The sequence below is a fragment of the Aythya fuligula genome, chromosome 21, assembly GCF_009819795.1.
Source record: "Aythya fuligula isolate bAytFul2 chromosome 21, bAytFul2.pri, whole genome shotgun sequence".
Classification (NCBI taxonomy): domain Eukaryota; kingdom Metazoa; phylum Chordata; class Aves; order Anseriformes; family Anatidae; genus Aythya; species Aythya fuligula.
In genome coordinates this window covers 8,157,462-8,173,616 of record NC_045579.1, presented here as the reverse complement: position 1 = coordinate 8,173,616, position 16,155 = coordinate 8,157,462, and the positions used below count along the sequence as shown (strand labels likewise).

Genomic DNA, 16,155 nt, shown 5'->3' with positions numbered 1-16,155 from the left:
TTTTTGATGATAGGATTTGTTGTGACTAAGCAGATCTCATGATTTTTTTCTATTAGCTTTTCTACTAAATGCAAGTTAAGAACCACAAACCAATTTTCCTGAAAATGTCCACACAAACCATGAAAAGTTTAGAGACTATTAATTTTGTTATTTCCACATTAACATTGGCATATCTGTATCCCATCCACAACTTTGAAGGCTGATACATGTCTTACTAACTGAAATTCTCAATATTTCAGTCATAAATTTACTGATGGATTGTTTTTTTCCTTAGGTGACCCATGTACTATCTCATCTCAGATGGAACTGGAAGAAGCCTTCCGTTTGTATTGTCAAAACAGGGATGAAGGGCTGATAATTCATGGCAAGTATTATCCAGTTTGAGAACCTTGTGTACATTGCTTGACAAAACTAATGGTTTTGTAAATGTCAATTTGGAATGACTTGTTAGGCTGACAAATCCCATTTTTCTGTATGTAGCTGGTACCCCGTTCTTAGATGTTGTAAGATGGAAGTGTTACTTTGGGTGTGGAGTTCAAAGCTGAAACAATGCAGTGGGCATACAGTGCTAAACTGCACTGACTTGTTGATGCTGTACTCAAGTATAAGATCTTGTTAGTGCGGGCACTAGTCTTGATTACTTCTTCTCAAGCAGAATTATTTAATGGCTTCCGAAAACTTCAGTTTTTGAGTAAATGTATTCAAGAATCGAAGAAATGGTAGTATGGCTGAGTACTGTTAAGTTTTCGTTAAGAATTGTGTTTTTTGTTTCAGTTTTCCCAAGTATTCCGGAGAAACCAGGCATGCCTTGTCCAGGAGAAGACAGTGAGTACTAGAATGCTATCGATGTCTAGCTTGCATTTTTGCAGTCATATAGAAAAGAAATACATTGAAAGATTTTCATAAACTGGCTTTGTGTACATGTATATCAGTTTTGTGCTTCAGTAGAATATAAAATAGTCAATTATTTAATATGTATCTCAATAGAGAAATGATGTATATCAATACTGTAGTATTTTAATATTCTTGAGGATTAATAATGGCTTCTGGTTGCTGGTACACTGGCAGGAAAAGAGGTCAGGATTCGAATATGGTCCTTGCTTTTGCCTATATATTTTTTTTTTTTTTTACTTGCAGGAAAAGGAAGTGATGTACTGAAGAAGAGTGAACTACAGCCTTTTATAGAAAAGGCTTATTAATGTATCAAAGTTTCAAGTTGTGACTAGATAATTATAGGTGTCTTACCTGGTAGAAAGGAGTAAATGTGCAATACAAAATTTGGAATCCTTATTAAGCTAATCAGAGAAAATAGACTTTTTTTACACTGGTCAGAAATATTAAAGAAATACTTTTTAAAAGACATTTCATTTCTTTTCAGAAGGAAAAAAAGGTATCTGTGGTCTTCCCAGCGGTCTTTAGGGTGAACCTGCCAAGCTTGTGTGTAGCTGTTTATAATACATGGTTTTCTATATATCTGTGGTGTTAGTGCATTGTTTAATATTTTTGTGTACTTTTTTGTACCTGTCAAAATAGTAGCTCAGTGGTTTTCTATTAATTTTGCTCAGGTTTCAACAAGAGAATTGGTAACTGGTCCCCTTTGTTACATCACATAATGTATTTCTACTGAGTGAGCAGGCAAATACAACTTAATTTCAATACTTGTTGGTTCATGAGTTAAAACTGAAAGGAGGACTTGTTACATTTTACTGTATGTTGAAAATGTGTAGGTTTCACCATGCTGTCACTTTCCAATTAAGAGTAACAGGTTGAAAATATGGGGAAATATTTTCAGGCTTAAGCTTCATGATCATTCTGTCAAGTACGGTCTTAGCTCTGTAGGTTTAAATACATTCTTGATGTGAATTTTGTAAAAGGAGCACTACTTCAGACTGTCACACCTTCAGGTCTCAGAATAAACCCAGTCTTGACTGGAAAGGTGACAGATTTGCATAGGCAGGCAAAAAACAAACTGCTCTGTCTACAAAAGATAATGTTAGCAGTAGTAAGGTTTTCCCTCCCTGTGTTTTGTTACTTGTCCTGTATCCTATTTTGGTAATGATGTTTTCAGATCTTTGGGTAATTCAATACCTTGGGTGCCTTTGACTTCTGTCAGTGTTACAGTAAAACAAAGCAATAGACTTAGAGATTACGTAGCCTTAGAATGCCTGTGGTCTTGGGCAGGTTTTGATGCCACAGGTAACGACAAGTATTAATATTCCATTGTAAGTCTCCATGCTGTGTTCTGTGAAACAGCTGCCTTTCAGTGAAGATGTAAGAGCTGATTTCACTTAAATTTCTGACTTTGGGGTGCTGTCCTTTCCCCTTTTCCACCCAAACTCCACAGCTATGAATAGAACAAACCAACATCACCCCAGTGTTTAGGGCTGTTTCCCAATGTATTAAGCCCATTCATTTTGTCTTATTTTTCTAATTTGCTTTTGTTGGATGAAAACAGTAGGGAGTGAGTTCGTGGGCATCCATGCTATTCCATGTTCCCAATATAAGAACTGAAAGAACCAGCTGATTCCAGCTCTGCTTCAGTTACTACAGCTGGTTAATGACAGAAGGAGGAAAGACTTACCTTGTACCAGTCTAGACTGGTGCTTGTTCCAAGTAGAATTACTTGCAAAAACACAAAACTCATGTGAAATACTGACAGGTAGAATATACAAACTGGAGGGAAAGGAGTGGAAAGGGGAAGGCTGCTGCTTGAAGGGATATCTGTGCAAATCGTGTCAATGTGAAGTTCTCTGCAATTTAATGGTATCATTACAGGTGTGGATATTCTAGTACAAAAGTTTTTCATGTTGTTTTATAGATGTTGTAGTTATCCCAAACCACCAGATGAACCACAGAAATACATTGATGAAGGTGGTTCAGGTGACCTGAGTGTTCCGTCTGTAGGGTTTTGCAGGTCATGTTGATTCATCCTTTGATTGTTTAAAACACCTGTTCAGTAGGATGTGCTCTATATGTGATTTGTGGTTGGGTTTTTCATTTAATAGATAAATTCAGTCAGTGCATATTGCCTGCTTGCATCCATGGAACCTGGATGGAAATCTGGTACCGTGGCCTGGTTGTTACTATTTTCAAATTGCTTTACAACAGAGCTATTAAATTGCATCAGTGCTAATTTAGCATACACTAATGCATTCAGCATTATTGCTTGTCACATGCATGCATACACTTAGACTGTATTGAGATGCTGCTGATATTGGGGATATTGCTTACTTAAAGGACACGCAAGGCAAGCAGATTAACTGAGTAGAACTTCTTGTGCACCAAAAATACCCAGAAGCTTAATTGTTTGTGTTGTATGCCTAAAGTATGAAGTTAACAGGACTAAAATACGCCAGAAATAGAAATTCGCCAGTATTTCTCTAAATCTTGTTTTATCAGCTCTATCATTATAGTTACATTCATAACAAATCCTTTTCTAGAGCTTCTTCCCTTTGCTATACAAGGAGCTTCTAAGTTGGTCTCAAGTTACTTCCAGAGGCAACTAAGCAGTTAATTAGTCACTCTATCCCAAACGGGCTTCTGCTTAAATTAGCAGTCTGTAAGTATGGGCTTACAGTTTGTTACAGAACTGCAGACAGTTTGAAATGAAATTTTTAAACAGCACTATCAAACTGCTCAATTATTTAATTAGCAATATATTGCTCGGGCCTGTTCACATTAGGTCATGGAGTAACTATAGTTGCATGCAGTCTTCTGAATTGGAAATATTTAGCGGTGAATTTCTGTGGAATTGTAAGGTTTTTCTCTCTGTCTTCAGAACAGTAATCTTTTGGAGTAAGAGTGCAGAAATATGTACTGAGTGTTTTGCATTTATATTGAAATCTAATAATATAATTGCTATCTGTCCAAGAACTTTGTGAAACCGATGTGGCTTTGAGATTGTGCCAGCCAGTGAAGCTTGAAAGAAATGCACGGAATCATTAATAAAATAAGGAATGCAAATAGCATTTAAATTTTAGTCATGTGGTGTAAGAAGTTCTTTTTGCACTTGAAGAAGCTCAGTTTTTATTAATGCAATGCCATCTGCAAAATCGAACTTGCACAGATTCTCCAGGCTGATTTACATCATCTTTGTATTCCTCCTGCTCCTGAATTTTTGCACTTTTCCCCCTGTAGACTCAGCTCCTCCTATAGATGTGCAGCTGCTGCTGGAGAAGCAGTCCCTGTACCTTCAGCAGGGCAGTTAACACACCCCAAACTGGCATGGCAGCCCTGCTGTGTGGGTGAGGTGTCAGGCTTTCCAAAACCTCTCACATTCCTTCCCAGATGCTGAATTTGACCTCTTGTAGGTGTGCCTTGCGTCTGCTGGCTTGGAGCCTCAGGCACTTTGTCGCGATGTTTCCTGATAAAGATGGGAGACTTCTAGGCCAGTTGAGTGCATTAAAATATTTTTATTTTTTAAGTGTAGATGAGCAATTAATTTGGAATCAATATTAAACAAGGCTGTTGGGAAGTGTCTCTGTGTTTCTTGTATGTGCTCCTAAGTGAGAGCCTTCCTGATACCCTGATACAAAGCGTGATGCCTGATTGGCAGTTTTGTTAATTATTGTTGTCTCTGCTTATTTACCCTGACAGATCTTGCTCTGATGTATTCCTCTCGCTGCTGCAGCGCGTTGTATAACAAAGCATGTTGAGCTGAACAATTCCTATTGATTTGTAAGACTTCCCTGCCAGAATTGCCCATTTTATCAGAGAAATACTTGTTTTTGTGACATCAGCTCCTTGACATCCATGCCATGTTTTAGTTTGTGCCTCAGCTGCTAGCTACAGCCTCCCAAGGGAGCCAGTACCACCCGTGCCTGGATACATGAGGCAGAGATGTGAAAGGGAGAGACGAGGGTAACCAGTCTTCCATTAAATATTTGTGCTTAATGTTCGAACTGATCCTGCCTATTGTCCTTGGTATCTAATGGTATTCAAACAGCGGCATCAGTGGAATAAAGGGAAAATGTTTCATTTCATACCTACTGCATTGTAGAGGAGAAAGAATTCCATGCTGAAGAAGCTGAAGAATAAAACCCAGTGAGTAATGCATGCCTTGTGCATAGATTTGGTGTATCATCGTGATTGTTGTCGTGAATTGAGGCCATTGATGCAGTGTGTGTGTACGTGTGGTGTGGTAGATAATAGAAGTCAGCGTTTTGGGTATGATATAGTTGCTTTGCCTACCAGTCTCCTTTGCAGCCATAGATGTTACAAATGCAGAGATTCCTGCAGCCTCCTGTGCGTAGGGATGTGGCGGCGAGACCTCTCCAAAATGCTGATAAAATTGCAGTGAAAAGCCTCCTTCCTGGGGTGTGTATTTTGGGAGGAAAAGGATAGAAGAGTGAGTGATGCTGCTGCTGCTGCTAAGGGAGATTAATGAAAGAAATGTATCCAAAAAACCCTGATGGTATGTGTTCAGGGCCTGTTTATTTTAAGATTGCTGATCTAATGATGAATGCTTTTAGAAGCATCGTTTGCTAAGGCCTTTTTGCTGAATTGTATTTAGTGGATTTTTTAATTGTGAAATGCTTGTTTTGAATAAGGCTTCACTTAGTCTCTAGTATTTTAACCAGAATATACTGTGTTAGTATACCTCTGTATTTTTACTTCGGAACAAAATGTGGGTATTTAATATTGAAAATATCTTTGATTTGGGTGGCTAGTGTTAAATGTTATGATTGTTTTGTTGTGGCTTTCATGTAATACAAGAATGCAGAGTACGGAACCTTTAAATCATTTCATGAAACAGAACGAATGTTTTAATGTACAAGTACTTAGAGCATTAGTATGACGGTAGACTAGTGTTGTTATCTTATACTCCTGGCTGATCTTGCTGGCCTTTCTTTTTTGTAATGATTACATTGTGTTGTGAATGTCTCTTATGCTCTTTAGCTGAATAATATTTTAGCATTAGGTGTTCGGACTTCATGTTTTTCCCATGCCACCTTTCTTGAAAATTTCATTGTAGGGTTGAGTAAAGGTATTGTACTAACCTAGTTATTGTCCTGACTTATTTTAAGTATGGATACTTGCTTTCTGCTTTATATTCTGTCTAGCACTACAGCTAGTTCCAAAAGGCTTCTTGCTAGAGTAGTGTGGCCTGTAAATATTTTTCTAGCTCATAAGGCAGGTTTTTCCCCTTCATTTGTTACTGTATTGGCAGCAGGGATTAGATTATTCAGAGCACGTGAAGCAATTTCATTCCCCAATGAAGAAAGGAACTATAGCGACCATAGAGAGTATTCTGAAGACACAGCTTGGATTGCACTGGGTAATTAGTCGATTTTGAAACTGCTTGTAACCCCCTCCTGGTTTTCAGTAATTGAACTGACAGAGGAGAATTTTGTAATATTTTTAATGTAAGCTATATTATTGCCTAGGAATTGAAAATAGCTGTGTCATAGTTTCTCAAGAATACCTGAAATCTCTCCCTCCATTCTCTGTGTGCCACTTGTTTTTTTCATATATGGTGTATTTGAAAAATACACGTACAGATCATGAGACAGGGTAAGTCACTGAATACAGAGTTGTAGCTAATGATCTGTATTGTTTAGAATCACTTAATATTTTTCATTCTAAAGTAATTCCAACCTCTTTCTCAGCTCTGAAATGTCCAATGATGAATAAAAAGATAGGCCTGCTTTTGGATAATTTAAGTAAGAAATTACAGAGCATGCATCAGTTTGTGGGTTTTGATGTCTTCCCTGACTTGAAAATATCAGACGCCTTAGCAGATGTTTGTATACCACTTCATAAACTATACAGTAGAATAACAAATACGTGAACTAGTCTTTAAGGTGTTGCAACAAATACCTTGTATTCCTTTTATTTATTTCATCCCCTCCTCTATTAGCTGTTTCTCAGGTTGTTGACATACAAGGGAGATGTCACTTGCTTTTAGAAAACTTGCCTGACATGTGATGTCTGGCTGCAGCCCCCAGGGTTACCTCTCAGACCTCAATCTACATGCTTCTCTCATAAGCTGGAGAATCTGCTTTTGGTGGACAGGCATTTGGGGCAACTAAATTGAAAAGGGGATAAGGGTTTTTGTGCGTTTCTTGTTGCAATCAGTGGACATGGGCAAAACTGTTAAACCTTTGTTAGGCCCTTCTGTTTTGGTAGCGTGAAAGAACCATTTAACGTGTAACCTTCTTACAGGATATGCTCAAGGTTAGGAGGGTGGTTTTCTACTTGGGGCTCTCTAATATTTTTTAAAATCACATTCTCTATACAAGTTATGTCTTTTAACATTTTTTAACTGAGCCACAAATAGCCCCAGAGGCTTGCACAGCAGATAAATGGGCTCTTCAGCATTTCTCTGGAATTTTGAGTTTTGTGAGAACTAAGGTTTTGTGAGGGGAAACTTCAGGTCCTGCTGATTTGAAATGGAGAGTACTTCAGGTGTAAAGCTTTGTAAGAATAAGTAATGATAGTGGTTGGCTAACCACTGCAGACTTGCTGTCAGTTCAAATCTAGGTGGAGTGTAAGTCTTCTGAAGTAAATAAGGAGATAGCAACTACTTTAGGGCCTGCTGAAAGGGTGGTTTTCAGAAGAGACATTAGAGAGTCCTAATCATCGCTGTCAGTGCAAGAGTTAAGTGCTGAACAGCCTGTGCAGTTCAGTCCTTAAACCACAGGGGGAAGGTAGTGACTTGGGTAGTAAAAAAGGAAAAACTGGGATGCTCAATAGTGACCAGAAAGCACCTGATCTGTAGTTCTGAAGTTCCACTACTTATTCTCCTGTAAGTGCTTTCCTTTGTTTATTAGCTGGGGATGTACTTAAAGGTCAACCAGAAAATACTTGAAATCAAAACCTTGATTTTAATATGGTTCTGTACTTTTACAATAACATGATGATAATACTGTCATACAACTCCTCCGTAATTCAGGTTATCATCTCTTGCTTTAAGTAAAGCAGGTGCAGATACCCCGTGACTGGTACAGGATTTCCTGTACTTTAGATTTTTGGTTCTTATAAAAATCATTCTTACCCATAGGGATTGCAAAGAAAGGGAAAACCCAGGCAGTGATAAACCTGATCTTATGGAAGTAAAAACCTGATCTTACAGAAACCAAAATTGTTCTTACAGAATAGAACCATTGGACCTGCTCCATTAATTTCAAGGTGCAATTTTAACAATAGAACTGCAGGTTATCTCAAAGTTACTTCAAACTTGTTAGAAAAAATAACTATAATGATTTTACACAGCAGTTCTCATAGTATACACAGAGATCATGGGGAACACAATAGAGATCAGAAGGGTTTTAGGTGGGAAGCAGCATGTAAACTTTGCAGATCTAGTGTAATTATCTTCCTTTCCTCTGTGGGGTGAATGGAAAGGCTCCTTCCGAAAGCTCAAAGACAAATACTATCATTAACTTGAAAGATTTAACCATGCTTTCTTTGACATGTAGAATGCTGTAACATTCCATTAACAGAGCAGATGAGAGGACAGGTACATAAGATGGTATCATTTGCATTTTTTCCCCTGTAACTATGAGAAGCTCTGGGATGGATAGCTGCTTTCTTGGGAAAAGGTAGTTCTCTGCATCATAAAATATGTTGGTAGACTGATTCAATTTGCTATTAGTGTATAATTATTTAATCTAGAGTATACCAGGTCTGCTGAACTTCTGAAATTATTCAGGTTTTTCTTATTTAGTTACTAAATAATACACTTAGAAGGGGAGCGCAAGTATGGATGGGAGAATCTCTGAGGTGAGACTTTTCTGTTGGATGACAAGAATCGAGCACAACTTCCAGAACTCATGACATAAGTGGACAAATGTGGATTCTTGTTAATTTCAGCTTTCCTCCTAACACAAAGCAGAATGAGGTGCTCTGAGATACTGATGGGTCATATCTATTGGGCTGGAAAGTGATAGATATGGAATGTTAATCCTGCTGCAAGGTAATAGTATCCTGTCATACTGAGATACTGCACGCTCCTGAATTCCTTCCAATTGAATCTGCTAATATTATACCCAGAGAAATGCATTCAGTCTGATTTATTAGAAGAGATAAAGTACTCCTTTATGAAGTAACACCTAAACTGAGCTGCTGCCATTCTGCTAATACTGGAATAATGTAAACATTTGGAATGGAAATGGAGCTGTGTTTAGAATGGATCATAAGCTGAAGTAATGGGATCATGCTGTGAAGGAAAACAGCCTAACTCAAAGTATTTCTTAACACTGAGTGTGGGAATCAAGTAATGGCTTCAAGGGCATCGGGGAGGCTACCTTATACAAGCCTTATCGATTTGAAATAATGTGAAATTCATTTTGAATAGCTGGTGGGTTTTTTGAGTAGGCTTGCATTTTTCATTGATGATGTAATTGAATAGGTGTGGATGTCTATCACTTGAAGTCAAATCGAGTAATTTGATGTACATTAGAAGAAAACTTAAGAAATAACATCTATTAACTTAGAAAAAGATAGCCAATGAAATACAGGTAATTTAAAAGTCAGGTACTCCACTGAGAAATCAATTAACCATTACCTGTAAGGATTATAAAAATGAAATCTCGTAAAAGGTGGTCTGGGAGGCTTATCAACAGTTAACTTTGTTTTTTCCCTTCAGCCCTTTCAATAGGTATGTTATAATTTGCTGTTTAAGATAATGAAGACTAGATGGAAGTTTGATCTGACCAAGTCTTAGCTGGCTGCGCTTTAACAAACTGGATTTTGATGTAATTCAACACTAAGGCAAATTAAATCATTTAAATACTGGTTCAGTGTTCTTCCGTTGTTTTTTTTTTTTAAGTTAATGTCAAACATTTTTGTTTTGAATAGATATTAATGAGTAAACTGGGCTGTTAACCACCAAGTCAGATTCGTAACAGTTCTTAACAACTAGTTAATAAATGGTTAGTCTCACAAGTAAAGAGAACTGTATGCAAGTTCTGTGATTAATTTCACAGTTGATGTTCTAGAATTCAGTATGGAAGTAAGTTGATCACCCAAACTTGCTACAATTTCTCTGCCAGTGATTAGGAGAATACTACTCTGATCCTTCTTTAATCCCAGATGTATCCATTTTGGTAACACTACAGATGTATTTAAGAATTCTCTTGAGTGCCCAGCAGTCTCTAATAAGAAGAATCAAACTTTTGAATGTTATGTAGATATGCTAAATTGTGCAGTTGTGCCTTGCTGAAGGTGATGTTGAGTTTTGCATGAGGTTCAAGCTATGATTAGCTGTTTCTGTGCATTGCCCAAATCATACCTAAGCCAGGCTGCTTTAGCTGTGATGCTTCTTATTGCACTTAGCATCGTAACCAAAATTACAGTTCTTATACTTGATGGTAAGGCAGTTTGGACTATTTAAAAATGTCTTTTTTGTTATATCTGACTATGGGATTTTAAAGTTTATTTTTGTCTATTTCCAGAAACATGCCAAGCTATCTCACATACGTGTTGGCTGTGATAGTTGTAGGGTTACAGTTTTCAAGAAGTAGTGCTGTAAACTGTTTTCTACTGAATGTTTAGATGTCTCCAAATTAGATAAGGTGCCCAAGTTAGAAGGCTGATAGAATCTCTTGAGCAAAGAAAGTCAAGTCAACTCCTTCGATGTCTTCTGGTCATTTGATAGCTGTCTTTTTCAGGCAGGATGTGTCACTGCCTTCCATACAGGGTGCCTCTGAAGTGTGTCTCAGGCCGCAGGCATGATATTTTTGGTTGATCAGTCCTTCTGTCGGTCACAAGTTACGGGACCTTTTAAGGGAAACTTTTGTATGCGATGACCATTTTATTTCTGGTATTTCTGTGAATGTAAGGTATTTCTATTTTTTTGTTTGAAATTGAAAACCTGTGTTCTTGAAAACAGTTTTTAGATTCCTAATTTTCTCATATATTTTGAATACAGTCAGTATTTTTTAGTGACGAGGCAATCCTGATTTTCTAATAACCATTCAGATGAGCTTTTAAAATGAGGTTGGTCTTTTTCTTAGACCAAGAAAGAGGATAAGGCATTAACAGGTGTGATTGATCTAAAGGAGAACACAGCAGAAGTGCAGCTTTTTAGAAATGAGATGTTAGCTCTGCTTTTATTGGATGCCAATATCTTATTAAATCTGGTTTATCACCTTGTGATGGCACGGAGCCATTTTAACAGAAGGGTATGAATATGAGCAACCAAGAGCTCACGCCTGACAAATCAGTGTGTATGGAGGACAGGTTTTGCATCCAGCAATCCTGAAATGGGAGTCGGCTGACCTCTTTGAAGCCAGTGGGGAGTAGGGTATTCAGAAAGTGTTCTGGCTGTGTTGCAACAAATGGCAGGTCTGAGGTGGGTTGTGGTCCCCCCCGTTGGTTCTCTGCTGATACTCCACATAGCACGCTTGCTTTTTTTCTTTCTCATTATTCCTGTCCTAATTGTGCTTGTTTTTTTCCTCTCCATAAAGGTTAATCTTGGTGTCTGTTGAAAAGTATAATGGGGATGCTGTTGATTCCCAAATGCTAGTCAGTTTTAAATAAAATAAATAAAATGCCATCTTCTGACCATTTTAATAACTGCAAGAGGTGAAAGCAGTTGATGCTTGCATTGTTACGGATATTTTCTTCTCTAGCTTCTGAAAAAGAATGTCAATTGTATGTAGCAGTTCAGTCATAATAATAAGAAAGGCCTATTACTACACCCTACAATGTATGTCTGTTACGTGCTTTAGAAAGCAGTTTTGTTCCACTGCTTGGGAAATACTACGTAACAGATGTTGGAGCAACACACTATCCAAGTTCTCTAGAGTTCGCTTTCCCAAAATGTACTTATCTTTATATGTAATTTTCTCTGTATGTTAACCTTTCATGTAATTCAGAGACCTTCCAAAATACCAGTATCCATTTCCTGGTTGCAATTCCTGAGTTGGTTTTGAAAGAATGCTCACTTGTCTGCTCAGCAAAACATTAAAAGAACAAAACAAAAACTGGGCATTCTCATACTGTCCAGCTGGCAGGCAATGTAATTGGCCTGTAAACAACTTGCATTAATCTCTGAGAAGTGATTTGCAGCAATAGCAAATTATCTCTTTGCTTAGTATGGTAAAAGATTTCATTATGGTTTGTTCACATAAAAGCAGACTTTGGAATTGCAGAAAGCATTTGTAAAATCCAAACGCAGAGGAAATAAAATTTTTGTGGTTGTCTTACTGCCATTCGTTGTTGTAAAGCACGCTTTTCAGACAGCTGATGAATTCTCACATATTCTGGAAAGTACAAGGTTTGCCAAACTTCTTTGGATGGAAAAATAATATTTCAGGCCTGGGGGGAGGTTGGACCCGTCTTTTAAGTTCTTTTTGTTCTCCAGTGCTGGGAAAGTATATTGCCACTTGAAAAACAATTGCTCTTCTATTTCTCTTCTTTACCAAGTTCCATTTTTCAAAGGCAAGGTTCACACCCTTTCTGGTAAGTTGTGGTGGGGTTGTTCTTGAACAGGGGAGTATCTTCCGTAGATGAGTTAGTCTTCATTGAAGTCTGAACAATAGACTTGTTAATTCACTCATCAATTTATATCTGCAATTTTTGTGTATTTACATATAGGCAGCTGGTTGATTGTTTTAGGCATTCAATAATATAATACAAATGAAAAAAATAGTCCTCTTCAGTATGTAAGTACGGTAAAGAAACACTCCTTTTTGGTTCCTACTTTTTAAAGCTAAGATGTGTTAAGTTCAGCGTCTGTTAGACTGTTGCCTCCTAAGGATATTATAAAATCATGACTTTGATTTAATATTTAGCAGTAATTAAGGAGGTGACTTGCTCCTTTATTTACAGACTTCATCAGCGTGAGCTGCTTGTTAACTTACCAGTCACTTAGTATTCCTCATGTCAGTGATAAGCTACTGTTCAGAACACAGATGTATTAGGTTGTCTCCATATGGTGCTTTGTCTAATGAATCAATTAGCTATTTTGGGAAAAAAAATCTTTGAAGTTTTCTACCTCTTGGTGAAAAGTCATCCTACAATTGGTGGAACAGTTTTTCATTGATGTTTGTGTATGGCATATTTCACAGTTTAATCAGGAAGATTTGTAATTAAATATGAAGAGTAAGTAGTATTTCACAAAGCACTGTTGAATTAGGTTTGATTTTTCTGAATAAATGGAGCTAAAGTTTCGAAGTTTTGTTTGAAATGTGCTAGCAATAATTCCACCTATGCTTTTTTGTTTGTTTTGTTTTATTGAGAGTGGAGTTTATTCTTCAAAGCATGTGCTTAAGCAAAAACTTCACAATAGCGTTGCAAGGCTCTCACTTAAATTTTTGTTGCACTTGTGAAAGCAGGGTTATGTTTGCTTGCTTTAAGGAAAGTTTATATTTGGCAGATTCTGAAGAGCTTTCTGGGTCAAATGAGCATATCAATCGAGACACCCCTATTCTAGTAGCCATGTGTTTGCTAATGCTGTGTCAGGCAGCCTTTCATCTTCTCATTGTTTTCAAATGGTTAACAATCAATTTATTAGTGCAATGTCTGTTTCAAACTTGCCAAGTAAACATTTGCACATGTGAATAGTTATGTATGAACATTCCCACATTTGGGGGATAACAATCTTCCATACTTCTGTGTCTTGCTTGCGAAGGACAATGAAGGAATATTTAAATTCTGACCACTGTTACAGTCAATGTTCACACATGGCACGTCCATAGCCTATGACTGTAGCTGGCTCAATATGAAGTGAAAATAACTTTTAATCAATAATTTCTCCTGCATTACCCTTAAGTTTTTACAGTCAAATGTTAAAATATTTAAAATGTAAGTATTTAGAACTTGAAAGGCAGAAACAACACATGAGAGCTAAAGATGGTTTTATGTTAATTTCTGAGGGTTATAAATTCATTCTTTACACGCTGCTCCGTGTTGAGGTGTTACCAATGAGGTCTTATCAAATCTTTCCTGTTACGTGTTCTTTGCTATATTGTCAGGCATTTTAGTTAACATTGCATATTTCCCTATGTGCCATGTTGAGTATTCAATATCGTTTCACTTGTATGAGACCGATTAAAGGACAGCTTTAAGAACAAGTATTAGACTCTAGGTTAAACAAACAAACTGTTCAACTGATGGAGATTCCTTCAGAGAAGTTAAAACACTTCTTAAAGAGAAGTACAAGGCAATTTAATAGACCTTGTTAGGATGACAGGAGAAATAAGGTCAATGTAAGATGATCCTAATAGAACCACATTAGGAAACGGAATCGTTTTCATCCGCAGAACCAGCAGACCTATGTAGGACATACAGCACGTATGTTGCCATTCACAAGGTGTCATGAAAGTGTGCATTTTGCTGCTACCTTCTCAGAGGGAGTTATGCTTCCTAAGGTGCTTAGTTCTCCATTCCCTATGAAACTGTATTACGTCCTAATTTTTCTGTATGAAGTGTATGAAATATATTTTGTACAAGTTGCCAACTGTTTTAAGTTGCATTATAACTAGTATAAATGATTCACATTTTAAAAGGCACACAGTTAAACCTTTGTGTTGGAAAATCTTTCTCATCATGCTATTGAGGATAGTGAGAAAATAATGATAGCTAAATAAGAAGTATTCTAGTTTTTCATTTTTCTTTTGCAAGCAATGTGATATTACCAGTAAAACCACTGCGAGATGCATATTCTTGGAAATGTTTAAGATGTCGTGAGTGTCCCACTGTCAAGAATAGCTTTTTAACTTTGTGTTACAGTAAACCTCAAGCTCATAAATTTGAATCCTTTAGTAGGTGTCATTAGAACTAATTATTCAGCAATGGAAATCATGCCGAATGTGACTTTTTTTCTTTAGTTTTGTTACTATTTTTTGTAGCAGGACTGTATTGCCCATTCTAACATGACTTCTGACTCTTCTGCCTAGCTCACCACCCACCTCTACCTACCCGTGTTCCCACTGCAGCCAGTACCCCCGAGGTTGCCTGCTATGGGAAGCCATGGTGCTGGTTGTGTGCCAGGGACTGGCTGTGTCACCATTACAGCTGCATGCAGGACTGGTGCTGCATGATGAATTTTTCAACACTTAGTATTTAATATCAAATTCTCTAATTAGCCACTCAAATGTTGCTCATATATATGTGAAAAGTGACAACAAATACATTTGGAGTAGATGCTATGCATCTTGCATGGCTTCCTGAAAAATCTGTCTGCAACAGCTTAAATGATTTCTTGTCATGTTTAGACTATATTAGAAATAATTGCAGTCTTCTACTTGTGCTGCTTCCATAACAGAAGAAATATTTTGGGGTAATGTTTGCTAACAAAGATGAAATTGAGGTCAAGTAATGTAACTCTCCAAATTAGTATTATATTCAATACTGTATAGCTAAAGCCTAATTAGCACCAAACACCCTTAGTGTTTGTGTTGACACTAATTTTACCAGAGGAAGCTGTTTCTTTAACTATCTGTTATCTGTCCTTCTCACCTGAGCTTGAACAGCAAGCAGCCAAGAAACTAACAAGATTACGATCATGTGAGGAAAAAGACAGGGATAGAGAAAAGGGAGAGGCAATGGTGAAAGCACATCCTGCAGGAGCTCTCATTTAAGGCTGCCTTAAAAAAATTAAAAAAAATAAATAAATCAGGGATTTTAGCTGTGCGTTGATATTTAGAAAAGCAAGATTGTTTTTAGTCACAACTTGCTTAATGTAGTGTGTCTGCTGTCACTGTGTAACCATGCTGCTGCTTTATACCTTTTTAATTTCTTTCTTAGAATCAATCTACCGACGTGGAGCCAGAAGATGGAGGAAGCTGTACAGAGTGAATGGGCATTTGTTTCAAGCCAAACGTTTTAACAGAGTGAGTACTGTTGTATAAAATGTTGGGTTTCAGTAATGTTCTGTGGTAATTGTTTTCTCAGTCCGTGCTCTTCTGTGTTTGAGTGGTGAAAAGAGAGGAAAAGCTGGATGGTTATTAATGTTAGTTGTGGTCTGTGCAGTGTTATTCGGGTCATAAAAATCATACAACTTGGTCTTTAAATACATTTTCCGCTAATCAGATTTAAAGTCTCTAATAACTGTTTTTTTGAATTTTTAAACTGATGTGCTTAGATCAGCTTTTCTCGTCTCCACCCTTTGTGATCGTGCTGCTTGATTGCAGCATAATCTTTTACCTTCAGTGCTTTTTTTATTCTTGAAATTAATGCTAAGAGCTGTAGCCTTTAACTGTTTTG

The 16,155-nt window shown here is 37.2% G+C and overlaps 1 protein-coding gene across 2 annotated transcripts in view; it reads left to right on the top strand.

Annotated features, from left to right (window-relative positions):
- Positions 1–16,155, top strand: part of PRKCZ (protein kinase C zeta) — a 46,517-nt gene that overhangs the window by 8,485 nt on the left and 21,877 nt on the right. The window contains exons 4-6 of one of the 2 annotated variants that reach the window (XM_032201557.1): positions 275–364; positions 775–825; positions 15,697–15,782. In XM_032201557.1, coding sequence (XP_032057448.1) covers positions 275–364; positions 775–825; positions 15,697–15,782 — 227 coding nt within the window. Of the gene's footprint in view, positions 1–274; positions 365–774; positions 826–5,149; positions 5,414–15,696; positions 15,783–16,155 lie in introns of those variants that run through there. The other variant, XM_032201558.1, reaches the window with a different exon arrangement.